This window comes from Nothoprocta perdicaria, unplaced genomic scaffold (genome assembly GCF_003342845.1).
Source record: "Nothoprocta perdicaria isolate Ctin4 unplaced genomic scaffold, notPer1 scaffold_197, whole genome shotgun sequence".
Lineage (NCBI taxonomy): Eukaryota > Metazoa > Chordata > Aves > Tinamiformes > Tinamidae > Nothoprocta > Nothoprocta perdicaria.
The window spans coordinates 240319-256510 of NW_020455171.1; the positions used below are offsets into that span (position 1 = coordinate 240319).

Here is a 16192-nt window from a genome sequence, read left to right on the forward strand (position 1 = left end):
GTTCTTCATCCTGTGTTTTTTTGCAGTTACTTTTTACTGGTGAACCATTACTCATCATTAGTATCAATAAACTACTCTTTGACTTGCTTAACACTCTTTCTCCTAAGGCTTTGTATTTAGTGTTCCTCACAAATAGGAACTACTCCCATAGCTAGCAGCTGAATTATGTGGCCTAAAAGATACTCTGCTTCTTGAGAGTCCTGATGAGATCCTCAAAATATTATAACTAGCTTGACTTGAAAGAATCACTAGAGTTTAGATGGGCAAAACTGTGAAGGGAGGACATGGATGTACCTAAATGCAGGTTTAGAAAGGTAGCACAATGTAAGTTTGGTGCTTGTTTGTCCTTGGAAGTGTCATTTTTTAATTAGAGTATTGAATTCTGCAAGAGCTGATGTTGTTTAGTGATATTTCCCACTCCTCCTGTGTGAGTAAAATCTTCCAAACCTTTTATCATCTGTAACACTCTACTGCTTATTTATTATTAAATTTACCACATATCGTTGCTCTGGTTTGCTTAGTTATATGAATGTGCTAAATATATTCAGAATTACAAAGAATACACGAAAAGTAGGCAGTATTTTTTTTTTCTGAGAGTTTACATTTCTCTGTTTCCTTGACTTTAAGAAATCGCTCTTTCTCTGAAATAACAAAATAGGTTTCATTTATATTGTGAAGACAAAAATATCTTGCTGTTTTCATAATGGAAGGTAAAACCATACCCATGCCTTGTCAAAGTTTCTTATTGCAGTCTTTCSCTTTTTACTGTTGTAGTATTTTTCTGAGCTGGGTTCTCTTAATTGAGTTGATTCTTGGAATTAAAGAAATGAAAAATAGTTTTAGACTGTGTCTTRTAGATCCTGAGCATTTTCTATTTTCAGATAGGATTTTTAAACATTGCAAATGCATATGATCTTATTTTTTAAAATGTTAATATTTCTGATAAAAAAATGTGTATGTAAATAGGCAGAAAGTATTTAAAACTCATGAAAATTGACTGGACAACCCTGTGGAACTGCATGCTTTTTGAGAAGTCAGGCATTTGGGTGATGTGGGTACCTGCTGCTGTAAAACTGCTTTTCAGTTTCAGTAACGTCACCAGCAGCAACATAAAAAGCAGGGAGCTTCCTCCTTAGCATTATATCCATGGCCTGCTAAAATCCTGATTTCTTTGAAGACTGTTCCACATGTGRAGATGCTCTTGGGTGCCTGAAAGTCTTTTCCAACTATCAGAGGGAGTGTAATAAAATATGATATTTACCCCCTCTAAAAGGTTTACTATATTTTAAGTTTTACCCATTCCAAAGTCCTGTCCTCCTACACGTTTTCCTATTCTTAAGATAAAAAAATTACTAGTGCAGAATACCCATACTGAATTCCCCTTAAATTCCCCTGCCTTGAGTTTTCAACTGTCCTATGCCAAGAGGAAAAGACAACCTTAGTCTGTCTCCTCTGAAAGAACTAGCATCACTTTGTAACAAAATGCTCAGTAATCTGGACATCTATCAGAGTTCAGCCTAGCAAGGTTATTTTTGAAGAGATATTTCCATGCTTTGGGGTATTTGGGGATGATAAAAAGCACTGTAAAATGGCTATGCAGTCATACAGTGCTGGGAGGGGTGCATGTTTTGAAGGAAACTCTAGCCTCACACAGGATTAAGTGAACGGCTTTACAAGGACCAAGGTCTTCTCAGGCTGTTCCACGCGAAGAGAGCCCAGAGGAACCCTAGTGAGACACGTTGTGTCCTGTGTGATGAAAGTAGCCCTTTGGCTGTGTCTCCTAGGAATGGTAACATTAAGGAATGGGAGACCAAGTCCCTTAGTTATTGGAGTTAATCTGCTGGTAACGGAAAATACGCTAGCATGCCACTTCTGATACCATCTATTCAGCCTGATAGATGGATGAGCTGGAGCAGAATGGGCTTTCTCCAGCTTTGCATTTGGGACCTGATAGATTTCCTCCTAACTTTCTTTGTGAGGTGGTTCCATACTGTCTTTGCTGTTCCCAGGAATTTGGCTTTGACAAACCATCTGTGATTTGGGCCTTTTCTTCCGATGGGCTTTTGGGATACGCTGAGCCCCAGTGGCATCCTTTGCTGTGCTATCATGGTGCTTCAGTTGAGTTGCTGCCGAGCCCTCGTATCTCTAGCTTTAAAATCCCACTCGTGTTTGAGCATGAGTGAGTTGTACTGGTAAACCACCTTTCCCATCGGCTATTCTGGTTACTTTATTAGCATGAACCAAGTGCATGTAGGTTTGTGCTGCACAGAAAACACCACCACCACCACAAAAGAGTAAGGAGGCAAATAATGGTTCAAACCAGTAAATGAGATGTAGTATTTTATTTATTTTCCATTCATACAAATATACTTATGTAAGAAAAAGACTAACAGTACAGCTGATCTAGATGTTCTAGAAACATCTGCAGGATGCCATGTTTACTCATGAACTCACATACTGTTAATCTGCAGGCACTGTCCAATTTTCTGATGCTTTGCACCTTCATGCTGCCTCTTCTGGGAGCAGAATTAAATATTAGAGAAGACAGGGCTAACACAGGCTGTATTCTGAGCCCAGGGGGAGGCTCTGATCCTGAAGTCACTAGAGTGATGTATGGACACAGGAGCAGGAGATCGTGTTGCAGGTTCCCAACTTACATTTTTAAATATGGAGAACAGGCAGAGACTGGCGATTCTTCAAAGGGAGAATGAGTCTCCTCCATCGGGAATGTGCTGGCAGGGCTCCCTGCAGCGCTGCTCCCGCGTGCTCAGAACATGGTAATCATGTCCCCTATAGCTGCCCAGTGAATCACTGCTTCCCGTTTAGGCTGCCGCTTGGGACACGCAGCCGGCACAAGGGGAGGGGAAAAGTATTTTGGGAGAAGTGCTGTATAACGGAGAGTTTTAAGAAATGGCCCCATGCGATTGAGAAGATTAGGGATACGACATGTTTATGCACATGTTAACCAATGTTTGCCATACTGGGCAGTACTCATTGCTTATACTGGAAGTTAATTTTCTTTAGGTGTGTTCTCTTGCTCTGGGCATTAGAAGTTAAAGTCTACCTAAAGCAGGTTGTGCTCATGYGTTACTGAGCCAATACAGGAGTAATATGTTTCCTGTTAGAGCAGCATTTTGTCTCCAAATTGCCTACAATTGCTACAAATTTTGACCATCTCTTATGGAAATGTTACAGAAGGGACTAGAAACACTAAAAGAAGGGACTCCTGCAGGCCCGCAGGCCGCACTAGAGGTGCAGAGATAATGCATTTTAAAGCCAAAATTGCTTTTTAAAACTTGTACACCTTGTAGCACACAGAAGTTCTTATGAGTTGGAAGGAATCAAAGGCAGCACTAACCTGTGTTAGGAGAGACAGGGACTGAAGCAGCACAAGGCCTTTTACAGGGCCTGAGCCACGCCTCAATTTTAGGTTTGACTACAAGTGAGTAAATGATCCTGAGCTTGCTATGGGTATCCCCTGTGCATGTCCCACTGCGAGCTGTGCTGTTATTTTGGTGATGAACATTTTAAGCTCACTGTTAGTGGCAAACTGTAAATTTACCCTGTGTCTTTGGCAGGTGTATCAGATTGTCTTGTGACTCCCTTGGTGAGTAGCTCTATTGGCGAGGGTGGTATCTGATGCTTTCTCAGTTCACTTTATCCCTATGGTCACATGCCCATGTGAGGCTCGTTATTGTAGCATCCTTCTTGTTTTATTGCCTCGAGGCAACTGCTTCCATATATCCCAAGTAAGTTATCATTACGCCCACCTACAGAGCATGTGTGGGCTTGCTGAGGACTGTGGCACTGTTCAGCCCTCAGGAACCTCACTTCTTCCATCAAAGCATGTGCATATATATAAAGCATGTTCAGCCCTCCTTGTGCGTATATACAAATATTTGCTCTACCACACAGACATACCCTATTGTTTCTCATCATAATGCACTTATCTTAAGTACATTAACTGCACTTGTTTGATAGTTAATGTGGGATATCTCTTTCTTCTTCCACCTCCRAGACTGCGGTTCTGCTTGTCAAGTGTATGTCAAAACCAAGTCGCCTCAGCAGCTTGTTTCTTGGGTGCACCCTTTCCCATCCCAGATGGGAGAATCCAAGTTATGCAGCCTGTGATACTGGCAGTCTGCACAGTGAGGCTGAGGGCACATGGAACACAGAGCACCCTTCTTTTTGAAGAGTCAGCTTTGCCAAAATAGAGCTGACAGTCAGGGGCAACAGATAGCACATTAACAATAAATGGCCCCGGGGGACTGCTAACGTTCAGGCTTCTTGCCTGCATCCCTGCGCCGTGGTTTCTTATCTAAGAATGTCAGCAAACTTTCCTTTGTTCTGATAGCTTTAGAAAGGAGAATTTTATTTCTTTTGTAGAGGCTGTAGTAAATTTTACGTCTGGTAAATAAATCCTAAAAAGAAATCCAGTTTGGCTTTTCAGGCACTAGACTTTTGTATCCCTCCTGGTATGCAGCTCTGTGCCTTCAGTCCTGCCTGATTTTTTTTCTGGGCAATCTGATACGCCTGCACAGTTCAGCAGAAAAGGAATTTGCTTTGTCTAAGTCACTTAATAGCTTTTAAATCCTAATGGATTATAAATTTGCAGGGTACTATATGCTGATTGTATCTTGATCTCCAGGACTTAAGCATGCTTTGAATTGTTTCTTAATAACTATTAATAGAACTGTTAGTTAAGGCCAACTGCAGTTTAGGCCCTAAGCAAATGGGATCACAGTAAGAATGGGAGGATGGGAGATGTAAAATGTGGATTGTGGAAAGTATTACAATTTGCAAGTGAAGTTTTGCAGCAGCTTTGATACAGTGACCTCAATACAACAAGTAATAAATGCTTTCTTAAGCAGCATCTCTATAACCAAGTTTAGTCCTAGGAAAAAATGCCAGCTTGGAAGGTACCACCTTGTGAAATTATATGCAGAGTCTTCTAGAAAGTCGTGCAATTACTCTTCTCACGAGCCACAAGGCAATGGTGGTAAATGGGTGACAGTATTTCAGGAACAGAGGGGGTGCACTGGTCAAGCATAGAGCATTGAGAAACTTTAGTTTAGGTAGACAATCTTTTCTTTTAGATACAGAAGGTAAATCTAGACGAGCTAGATGTAGATAGGTGAAAATTCAGAGTCCATGCAGACTGCAGTGCTTGAGCAGAATTTAATTTAATTTATTTAGTGGGGGCTTTGTCAGTAACCAACCTTTTCATTCAAAATGATACAGTTCCAATGACAAGGCCCTATACAGCTGTAAAGAACTGTAAATAATCTACAGATTTAAAAAAGCAGCCCCTAATACAGACTGTTTATTGAAAGCAGTTTGACTCAGCAGTGATAGCATCTTTTCCTTGCTTCTATCATAGCAAGACTGGCTGCTCTTTTTCTTTATAAAATAATGGTGCACAGATCAGGACAGAAGAGGYATTTTTTAGCTGCTAGGAGATAGTAGTGAGTGTTGGAACACTTGTCTCTGGTTTTGCTACCAAGATTCCTTGTGCTTCTGTGCCTCAGTCTGGTCWTCAGCAAATTCTGTGCCATAAAAACATCCATCTTGGAGAGATGGAAATATTTAAATTATTTGTAAACTGTTTGTGGTCTTTGGCTAAAACTATGTTCTGTATCTCTCCGTGTGGCATAGAGTCAATTGAATGTACTGTTGTGGTGGCAAAGTAGATTAGAAGGGAGGTCAGAGGTAGACGAGTCTGATTTGCTTTTATGGTATTATATGTATGTGTGTGTGAGCTAGGAAGTGCATGATTCTATTTCCCGTAAGAAATTAAGCAAGAAGTAGTTTTTATCACACTAGGGAATCAGATTTTTATTTTATGACCTTTAGACTGGTGGGATCATTTGCATTAAGTCCGGAATGAAAACAGGAAAACTTCATTTACTTGAGTGGTACAAACTGGGAGCGTCTGCCATCAGGGCCTAAAGGAAGAGCTGGAAATGGCTGGTGTTTTCCACCAAATGGTCCTTGGTGTTTCCCTGGGGAGGAGCAATCCCACAACGTGCAGCTGTTGCTGCTGGGTGTACACCCATCCCTTGGGCTATTTATGAAGGGCTTGTGTATTTATTAGTTCAGCTTTTTAAGAGATACTGCCAAATTGCCATGTAAAGTTCATGTGCATTTACCCTAGGTGCTTTCAGCTATTTTCAACTACATTTTTCTATATTTTCATAATACTGCTTCTTCAAATGATGCCTGCTATCTTTTCCAATATTTGCAAATAACATAAGATGGTGCTAAGCCTATTAGATACATAACAGTAGAACAAGACACTGCTGGAGGCAAATTAGTCTTATAAACTAGATACTAACCATAGAGTGATCCAAACCAAATACCAAATACCATCCAAAGCCACCACAGCCTTATGTCGAGCCCAAGGGGGAGATGTGCCTGACACCCCTGCCGTGATGCTTAGCACAGCCTTGTTTCAGGACTCMCCTGAGACTGCCCTGCAGATCCAGTACATGGAATAAAAGTGTAGGAAGAAATTGGCAGAGATCAGGCTGCAGGTTGCCAAACAGGACGCATGTCCTGCAGGCTGGTCCCTTGGCCACCATGGGAGCTCACTGSGGGAGAAGAGAGCCCGGCAAACTGCAAGGCTTCCCTGCATGAATTGAATCAAAGTTAACAACAATCAGAGTGTCGTTCTCTAAGAAAAGTCTGCATTTTTAAGAATAAACTATTTTTAAAAATTCAAGCTGTGTCTTCTTAAAGCATGGAAACTATCCAGACTATCCTATACTTACATAACTTAGTTCCAAGGAGAAGTTTTTTCCTTCATCTATTGGCCTTTCCTATGCTGTTTCTGGGATACAGAAATGAAATAGTCTAAGAAACCAAGCAAGGAAAAGAAGGGCCAAATGAAATTTCTTACTGGGGAAAAAAATTAGGATGTATTTTCTTTTTGAAACTATTTACATATATGATTTTTAAAATATTTGAAAAAAAAAGGGAAATAAATTTTGGACAATCCTAGGTAGGTAAAGGCTAATTTACTAAGATGTATAGCCTTGTTATATACCTAGAATTAAATAACTGGGTTGCAAGTATATCAATACTGGCCTTATAATATCTTCACAGTAACTGAAGAATAAGAAGAATATTTCACCTGACTGAGAAATAGTGGATATTTAAAACAGATTAACTGCTAAAGGTGCAAACTGTAGCACAATATTGCCTCTAATCAAGAAATTCTTCAGATCTTCATAAACATCAGGGATAGGAATTTTGAACTCACCTACTTCTGTGAAATGAAGGAGATTTGGATATCCAAATCTCTTAGGCAGCTCTGACAATCTGAGATGCTGTTTGCTGAAGTACCTTAGCAATTTTGTTTTGAAAAATGACATGTTGACAGCTTTGATTGATTGATTGATTGTTATATGTTGCTTTGTTTTGCTATTACAGACATTTACAGCCTGGTGCAATTCCCATCTCAGGAAAGCAGGCACACAGATTGAGAACATTGAGGAGGATTTCAGGAATGGCCTCAAACTGATGCTCCTCTTGGAAGTTATCTCAGGTTGGTTTAAATAAAATTTGCTATGCGTTTAACAGCACACTAATTGAAACTATAAAAAAAAAAGTTAACAATTCAAAACAATGAACACAAATCATGTAGGCTTAAAAGGGACAGATGAAACATGTTGGAAAGGAGAAGAGAGAAAAAAAAAATGATCTAAGTTTTCTTGCTTTCGAAGTCTTTGCTTTCCTGTGAAAATTCATAGTGTCCAGAGTTGGAACAGGAGCTCAGCAGTCTGAACTTGCTTTTCGGATAACAATGTTGCTGAGCAGAGCACAAACCCAGAAAACCTTGCCTTAGCCCCTAAAAATAAAAGTCTCTATACATCAGTTACAGATTTATTTTATTTCAGATTTAATGTACAAATTTTGTTTTGCTTTTAATGACCTTACTTGATGGACCAATGTCTTCGGAAGTGAGTGCCTCAAGTAAAATTGCTAGATAAGTATTTAGTCACAAGTCTCATTCTTCAGAAGGCTGGTATATACAAGAACTTCTTTTGACTACGTCATGCAAACTTGCTCTGTCACTCATTTCTTCTGCTATTCAAAGGGGCAGTCCCCAGGAGACACTCAAAATGCCCCTCTGTGTGGGAAATAGTAATGCAAGTTTCAGACACATAATAAAGGTGAAAGARGGAAAGAGGATTTAAGGACATATTTTTACATAGTTTACATTTTTACTGGAGGTTTCACTGAGGGGGCAAAAATATTTCASATGACCATTATTCATGAAATGAAGAAATCATTCTTCTTGATGGTCATTTCAGAAGATAAGTTCATCCAAACACAGAAGCCTGTGGCAACATTACTCTGAAATTCGATGGTCTACTGTACTGGTTAAGCTTGAGGTGAGTCCAGAGGAGGCACAAATGCCCGCAGCCAGTGACAGATGAGGAGCCTCATCTAGCTCCTACGGAGCCTCCTTTCAGCTTGTTTCCCAGCACAGCTCTCTTCTCACCCTTGTTCTGCCATTGTTAAAAGCTGCCAGTGTTSGTCAAATCTGGAAGGATGCTGATCTGGGGAATCGAAACCAGCCTCTCTTTGCAGTCATGCAGGCTAAGGTGATGACTTCTTAGAAAACCTGCTGCCTTGGTATTTAGCTGCTCTGAAGCAGACAGAAATCTGTATGCAGAAAGCAGTCGTATATCCTCCAGGTGTTTTGGGCAAAAAAAAAAAAAATTATTCTGGTTTTACTGTTTTATCAGAAAGCTCCAAATCAAATGCTTCAGCATTTGAATTCCTCTTTGAGCTTTTGTTTAAAGGCATTCAACATTCTGTCAGAAAAAAAWACCTGCTAAAATAGCTGCTCACTTTTAAACAGGGTTCAGCACACATTCGCTGTGAGTTCTAATCACTTGGGTGTCTGCAGCCAGGTGCATGTAACAATAAATGCATTTGTTATCCTGCAGGAGAAAGGCTACCAAAACCAGACAGAGGGAAGATGCGTTTCCATAAAATTGCTAATGTCAACAAAGCTCTGGATTATATTGCCAGCAAAGGAGTGAAACTTGTGTCAATTGGTGCAGAAGGTATGTTGGAAAACTKGACAAAACACCTTCAATCCTAAACTGTCACCTCCTAAACAAGAGACCACAGGCCAATTTGTGGTGGCTGTTCTCTRTATTTGGGTGGCTCAAACATCTTTATCTTTTACCTGCGAAGGAAGGAGAGATGGACATGTGTGAATACCTGAAGAGGGACWGGGGTATGATTGGGCTTAGGGACACTCAGATTAGTTTTTCTCCAAGGCTGAATTGAATTGTCTGCAGATGTCTCAGTGGGTTTTCATATCCACAGATAATGAATTCTTCTTTCAGATCTATACCTATATATTATTAAAAATAAATAATTTAGAGATCAGCTTGGGTGCTAACATTTGTTTTACCCACTCTGTTTATTTTTTTTATTCTTAGGAGATATTATTCAAACAAGAGAAAGGCTGACAACACTGCCAGGTGGCTGGGACCTATTCCCAGTTTGTTATGAAGGTGGCTGTGCAYGCAGCTGGGCTTCCAAAATCAGGTGTAGAGTTAAGGCAGTGATCAGAAGAAACTATGGCAGCTGGTTAGAAATTGAACATATGAAAAAAAAAGTAGAGTGGGATGTTATTTGCCCCAGTTAAAGCTTTGCTCTTGCTCAGGAAATCAAATAAAAATAGGCAGTGGTCTGGATAAGAGGCGATAGATGGACACTCCCAGCAAGAGAAGGCAGGGCCTCACTGCAAGTGCACCTGTGCCTCCCATGGGATTGAGATGGTGGTTTGGAAGGGACAGAGCTAGCCAGGGCAAAGACAGTTGCAGACTGCGTTGCATAATGATTACCAGGCAAGGGAGTGATGTGGCCGCTGGGATATACAGCTCGTTTGGATTCCCCAGCCCTCCTAGACAGCCTCTAGCATAACCCTAGAGCCAAACAGTGACTCTAACATCTGTATCATCATGAGGAGCATTAGCTCCTCACATTGCTGCCCTCACATTGCAAGGTCTGTTTAGGTGGATTAATGGAYCTTCTCTTCCTTTCATCTGATTTCCTTGGTTTTACATAAATCTTTATTCTGGCTTCTAAACCTTGACTTCAGAGAGCTTACTGTGACTGTGGCAAGAGCAGGAAGATTCATTATGTGGGATGTGGGCATCTGTGGAGATACGGAAACATCTGTCAGCATGTGGTAAAACCACCATGGTTTAAGCAGACCCAGCTCATTCCTCAAGTGTTCTTCACCAAATATCATCTCTTGTAGTTGCAGAGTTCCAACCTCTCAAGAAATTAGTRTTTTCTGGCAGAGTGCCTGCCTGGGATCCTGCTTAATTCATTTTAGACTGAATTGAACAGTCTGCCTGAGTTCAAAATTCTCCTATCTATCTTTAGGCACATAAACAGAGAGAGATATTTTAGGGGAATATATCTGGGAATTCCTCAGGGCAGTTCAGATCTCAGAACGGCTCTATTCATTTGCTTGGAGATGCCTGGCCCTCTCCATTGACTCTAYAGAGAGTCAGGCAGCTGGGTCCCTTGCTCAAGTAAATGAGGTGCAGTGGAAGAATAACTAACTGTCCTAAATGTCTGCAGATTAAGCTGTTCTGAGAGCTCCCTGGTATCAGACAGACAGCAGAGGGCACCGAAGAGACATTTTATGCCTGGAACTGAAAATCCTACCTARTCTAGCTGGCATGGAAGTACTGACAGCCCATAGCATGGAGCAAACAAATGGTAGTTTGTTTGGTAGTCCTGTGGTAGTCCTGTCATGCTGGGACTCAGGAACTTCCTGACAGAAAAGATTATAACAAAGGGAATGGGATCTTGTGGGACAGGGTGGTCATTCCCCCTGACCACAGTTTGCACAGCAGGCTAATGTTTTCACACGGAGCAGCGTGAGAGCCGTGGAGACATCACCTGAGGGCGAAGCACCTGGTAGAGCTCAGATCAGCCATTGCAGTAGTTTAAGCTGCCTCCCTGGCAGTAACTAGTGTGTCATGATAGTAATTCCCTCTGAGAGGGAGGCAGTGACAGGCAGCTAGAGGCAAGGCTGTAACCCCTTCCAGCTGCCCTGCCAGTTGCTGCACGGTGCTGTCTGTCTATACCCTCAATATTTTTTCCTGTGTTTAACTGTAGGCCCTAGTTAGTAAGCCAGGAGATGAAGGTGATGTTCTTGGCCGTGCTACAGACTTTGCTGCCTATTTCTGGCATTCCAGATCCGTAAAATATGAAGATTAGAAGCAAAGTTTCATTCGTTAGCATTTAAAACCCCCTTTAAATTCTTGTGTGGAAGCACAGGAGCAAAATCAGCTGTTATTCTCATAGCTTACATACAAAGAGGAACCTGTCACCATAAGACATTGCACTATCTCAAGTATGGTTCCTCAGCCGTATTAGGTTACGTCCATGTGGGCAGGAACAGAGGGATTTGGGCACCTCCCAGCCCTGCTCCAAGCAAGCTGAGCATAAAGCCAGCTCTGGCCCAGGCGCAGTTTGTGCCCTGGCCGCTTCCCGTGGTGCCCTCCGCTCGTCAGCCCGGCGCCGCGGGCACCCGTCGCTGCCCGGGCCTGCGGCACCCACCAGCGCCGGCACTCGGGCTCCCAGCAGCAGCTCCCACTCGGGCTGCTGCTCGGGAAGCTGAACTGTGGTCTACATTTGAAATACATCCTACGTGGATTTTTTTGTTCTTTTTTCCCCTTTTGTTGCATTTTTTAGCCCGGTGTGCCTCCCTGCGGCATGAGGGTGCGAATGGAGAGCGGAGGGGGCAGGGCCGCCAGCTCCGGCCCCGCGCGCTCTGTGAGCGTGGGGCGCGCGGGCTCCTCGCTGCCCATCTGTTTCGGCATTCCCTGCGTTACCTCCGTGCTTGGGATGCTCTTGGCTTTCCAGAGTGTGAAATTGTTGTATCTGCATCTGCTGAGGATCATGTTTTATTACCCGACCCTCTGGTGAAGAGCCTACCTCCAAATGCTTTCAATTTTCCGCCCATTTGAGGCATATTAAGCTAGGGCGTGATTAGTAGCAATGCTAGGATTTTTGTTTGAAAAATCTTTTAAAAGCATTAAAGCTTTTCACAGTTCTGTCCCTAGTACACAAACTAAGTAGCATAAGAAAAAATGATGTTCCAAAGGCAAAACAAGTTGCTTTCTATTCATATTTAAATGAAATTTTTTATTACCGTGGTGACAATCAAAAGGATACTTCAGAGCCTCAAAACATAGATTAAACCATGACTCCTATGGGACTTATGTACAAAGTGCAGTTTAATATGTTTAAGGGCGACAGGTGGTCTTTAAAGCCATCTCTGGTGTCCTGAGGCTGGTTTCCTTGGGACGTCTGTGGAGTGGTTCMAGAGCGATGATCACCTTTACAGTGATCCTGAGCAGGAGCCCAGTTCAGCTGTTCTGATCCGYCCTGTGGGAGAGTCTTTCTGTCCACTGGAGAGAGTCAAGAAGCTAGAGCTAAAATTGTAAAAATAGCTCTCTGCTCTCTGAGTCATAGATCAGGAAATACTGAAGTTTTCCCTAAATTAAAAAAAAAAAAAAAGGTAATGGCTGCATTTACAAGGTAATTGTTTCCTAAATGAAATGAACTGAGATATGGAGCAGCACAAAAGATAAGTACCCTGTTAATAGGAAACACTTCTGTTTTGCTCTCTTTGAGAGGGAGCAAAATAGCAAAAACCAAATGATCTGTGAGTCTTCAATAGGAAGGTTAGGTTTAAAAAAACTTTTAACTTCAAACTGTAATAGGAAACAAAAGCAAAACATTTGGGGTTTGTCATGTTGCTCTGCTCAGCGTTTTCCCTAGGCGGTTTTTATTGTTTCCCCTTGGTGGTTTTTATTGTTTCCCTGTGGCAGTTTTTATTGTTTCCCTTTGGCGGTTTTTATTGTTTCCGCTTTTGTTCCCTCGCCTTCCTTTCTCTTTTCCCAGAAAGCAGTAGCTTTGCRTGTCAGGCTTAGAGCCACAGGATCTGTATTCCTCTCAGAGCAAACAGGCAATGCAAAGAAAATATTGAAAAAGTCCTTTTTTTTTGGCCTGTAGAAGAAAATGATTGTAATGGAACTTTTTTAAAAAACATTGATACATTTAGCTGCTTTGTCTTCCTATGTTTAGATATTTTTCCGTGTCTCTCATACATGTCTTTTGTGCGTCTTATTTTAGTGATAATGAGGAATTGAAGCTGGCAAATAGCTTTTAAGTTTTTTGGGGTACAACACAGGAAAATGCTCTCTCCTGGGCTTTCACTCTGTGTGCGTACATAGGGGTGTATAAGTCAAGCTAGCAGGGTAGTGATTATGCCAGTCCATGAATCGATTGCCTGGCAATCAGCAAAGACCCCGAGTATTTTAAATCATATGTTAAAATTTTGAAGAAATTCSTCTCTATGTATTTCCATATCAGATACCTGGAGCTACATTTGTACTCATTGCTGTTTGGGGTTCTTCGGCTGAAAGAGCTCGAGTTTGAGATGGGAAGAGACTTGAGGGCTTACAGAAGCAATATTTTGTAACAGCGCATGGAAAAGTGAGGAGAGGAGTCAGGAAAATTAATGTAGAGCCCAAAGGGGAAAATAGAAGAACAGACATTCCTAAATAAACCTGGGTTCTAATACTGTGATATGCTGCATGCCCCATTTGTTCATGCCCRTGTTGCAGTGCCAGTGTGCACTGAGCACTGCTGCAGCGTAACGGGCGCTTGCAGCAGCCGAGCCGCTCTGTGGGAGCTGCCCGCGGATTCAGGCTGCCTTTACGCAGCCGCAGCGGCTCCGCTGCCCTCTGTGCTGCCTCCTCTGCCGCATTTGGCGCTGGGTGGAGGCTGCTCCTCCTCGGGCAGCTCCTCCTGCGGCCCTCCCGGGGGAAGAGCCCCGTGGGCTGCGCGGGGCAGCGGCTGCTCCCCAGACTGCGGCCCGGGGAGCAGCCGCTGCCCTCCGGCACCCTGGTCACCGCGCTGGGTGCCCCGGGGCTGGCGGCCCACCCTGCCCCGTCCCAGCCTTCCCTCCTCCCTGCCGGGGCCTGGGCCTGCTCGCAGGCACCCTCTGCGCTTCTGAGTCTCTCTGTGCTTTTCAGACTGATTGAGCACAAGCACTGCCCTTAACTGCTTTTGCAGTTCATTTCTTCTGGTGTCGCTCTTGTGAGCAATAGTGGTAGCACGCTTAGTATTTCAAACGATGTAAGAGGACTAGATTCCGGCTGGGCTTTTGGAAAGGACTGCCCTGTATGTGTAGGCAGGGATGGAAAAAGTACGTTCCTAGCGCCTTTTCTTGTGGGAGAATGCAAGCAGTCTTGAAACAAATTCAAAGCACAGAAGTGAAAAGAAGTTTTACATTATAGACACGTAAGTCAGCAGAGCTTTAAGACAACTCCAATCTTGTGGCTATGTTTCTAGCACTGCTTGGCAGGAGACCACATAGCTTGGTCTTAGGAGGTGCTGTGTATCCTGAGCTGTTCTGCATTTCTGGTCATTGCTAGCTGAATATATTTTTGAAAAGTATCTAAATAATATAGTGAAATTTGAGAAACTAGGCACTAGGCAATGCATGACATTTCATTAAAAAAAATCAGTTTAACTGGTGTGTAGGCTCCTAAGTCATTTAACAGTTCGTATGTCTAYTGCTCAATTTTCAGTTTCTACTTTAAACAGCTAATGTCGTATACTTCCTTAAAATATTATAATCTTCAGTTCCTTTATGTTTGAAAACAGTGAGGCTGCTATCGTTCAAACTTCCAGCCTACCAAAGTCAGCCTGAAAGGTAAAGGTTTGAGACAACTACAGCTAGCTGTATAGAAGACCTTTTAGTATGGAAGTGCTGGGGTTACCTTATCCTCAGTAAGGTTTGGACTTACTGCCGAGATAAGAAAAATATGAGTTTGTTGAAAAATGAAATCAGATGAATACTATATGGGTAAAGAATTATACTGAAAATATAAGATACACAATATCATTTATATGAATACTCAAGTAAAGAAAGAGAAAACTTAGGAAGCACATTCTAAAAAATTGACTGGTAACTCTTTTTTCACCTTAGAAATTGTTGATGGCAATGTAAAAATGACGCTGGGTATGATCTGGACTATTATCCTTCGCTTTGCTATTCAAGATATTTCAGTGGAAGGTAAGAGGAATGTAACTATTTTAAGTGATTAGTAAAAATATATCAATTGGAATAAACAGTTAAATGTTAACCAAGTGTTTTACAGTTTTATTGACTTGCACAAAAACCCTTCCCTAAATTCTTTTTTTAATGTGAATAGTACAGAAGTGAGATGGTCATTATAAAAATGATTTTTTTTAACAGAAAAAAAGATATTACAAGTTCCCTGCCGCATGACAAAATCAGTTTCTGAAGGGAAAAAGTAATTACTTCCCTTATCTTGACAGAGATCTTCATCCAGCCTTCTAAATGAGAGGCTTTGGACCTCTCAGAGAAAGAGAGAAAGAAAAACAGAATGACTGTTTCTGAGCTTCAGTAGCCCAATACTAGTCTGTACTGTAGACCTATTTCCAACTTTTCTAGTCCTGTTCAGTTATCTTCTTTACACATATCTGATTAGATCCCTTTTCCTGCTAAGCTATTACTTAGCTTTTCTACTTCTTCAGAAATGTTTGGATTATTTAACTTTCACTTATAACTGGCTCCAAAAAGTGTCATAGTTAAATACTTTTAAAATGGAGACTATGTTATGAAAAGTCTTAAAATTTCAGAAACTAAATTCAAATTTCAATGAAAGTAAGTTCAAGCTTTGAATAAGGTCCTGACCATAATTCTCAGAATGTAAATGGTGAACTATTTGATCCTTGCAGTCCCTTACTCATATATTTGGATGGTCGCAGATTGCAGATGGAGTATTTCTTTGACATTTATACCTCTCCATAAACATACGGACCAAGACTACAAGCCTGTTTCAAGTTGGCACCAACATAATCTCTTATGCCTAATTCATTTTTATGCTTAATATATTTGTATTAGGTATTTTGCTTCAGCTAAACATTCTTACAATAAGGTATATGCTCAAATCATAGAATTTCTTAAACATCTGATATCTCAGAATTACTGTGCAGGCTGAGATTTCAGGTTCAGAGTTATTCCAGATCATCTGACTTCTCTGTCTCCATTTGCATTAATGYCTTTTAAGATTAAATGTTAGCTTATGCTAACCAGTTTCAGATT

At 41.6% G+C, this 16192-nt stretch overlaps 1 protein-coding gene across 7 annotated transcripts in view; it reads left to right on the forward strand.

Annotated features, from left to right (window-relative positions):
- ACTN2 (actinin alpha 2) overlaps positions 1–16192 on the forward strand; it is a 65676-nt gene that overhangs the window by 15617 nt on the left and 33867 nt on the right. For all 7 annotated transcript variants that reach the window (XM_026037363.1, XM_026037360.1, XM_026037361.1 and 4 more), the window contains exons 2-4: positions 7432–7546; positions 8958–9077; positions 15050–15136. In XM_026037363.1, the coding sequence (XP_025893148.1) occupies positions 7432–7546; positions 8958–9077; positions 15050–15136 (322 nt within the window). The remainder of the gene's footprint in view (positions 1–7431; positions 7547–8957; positions 9078–15049; positions 15137–16192) is intronic.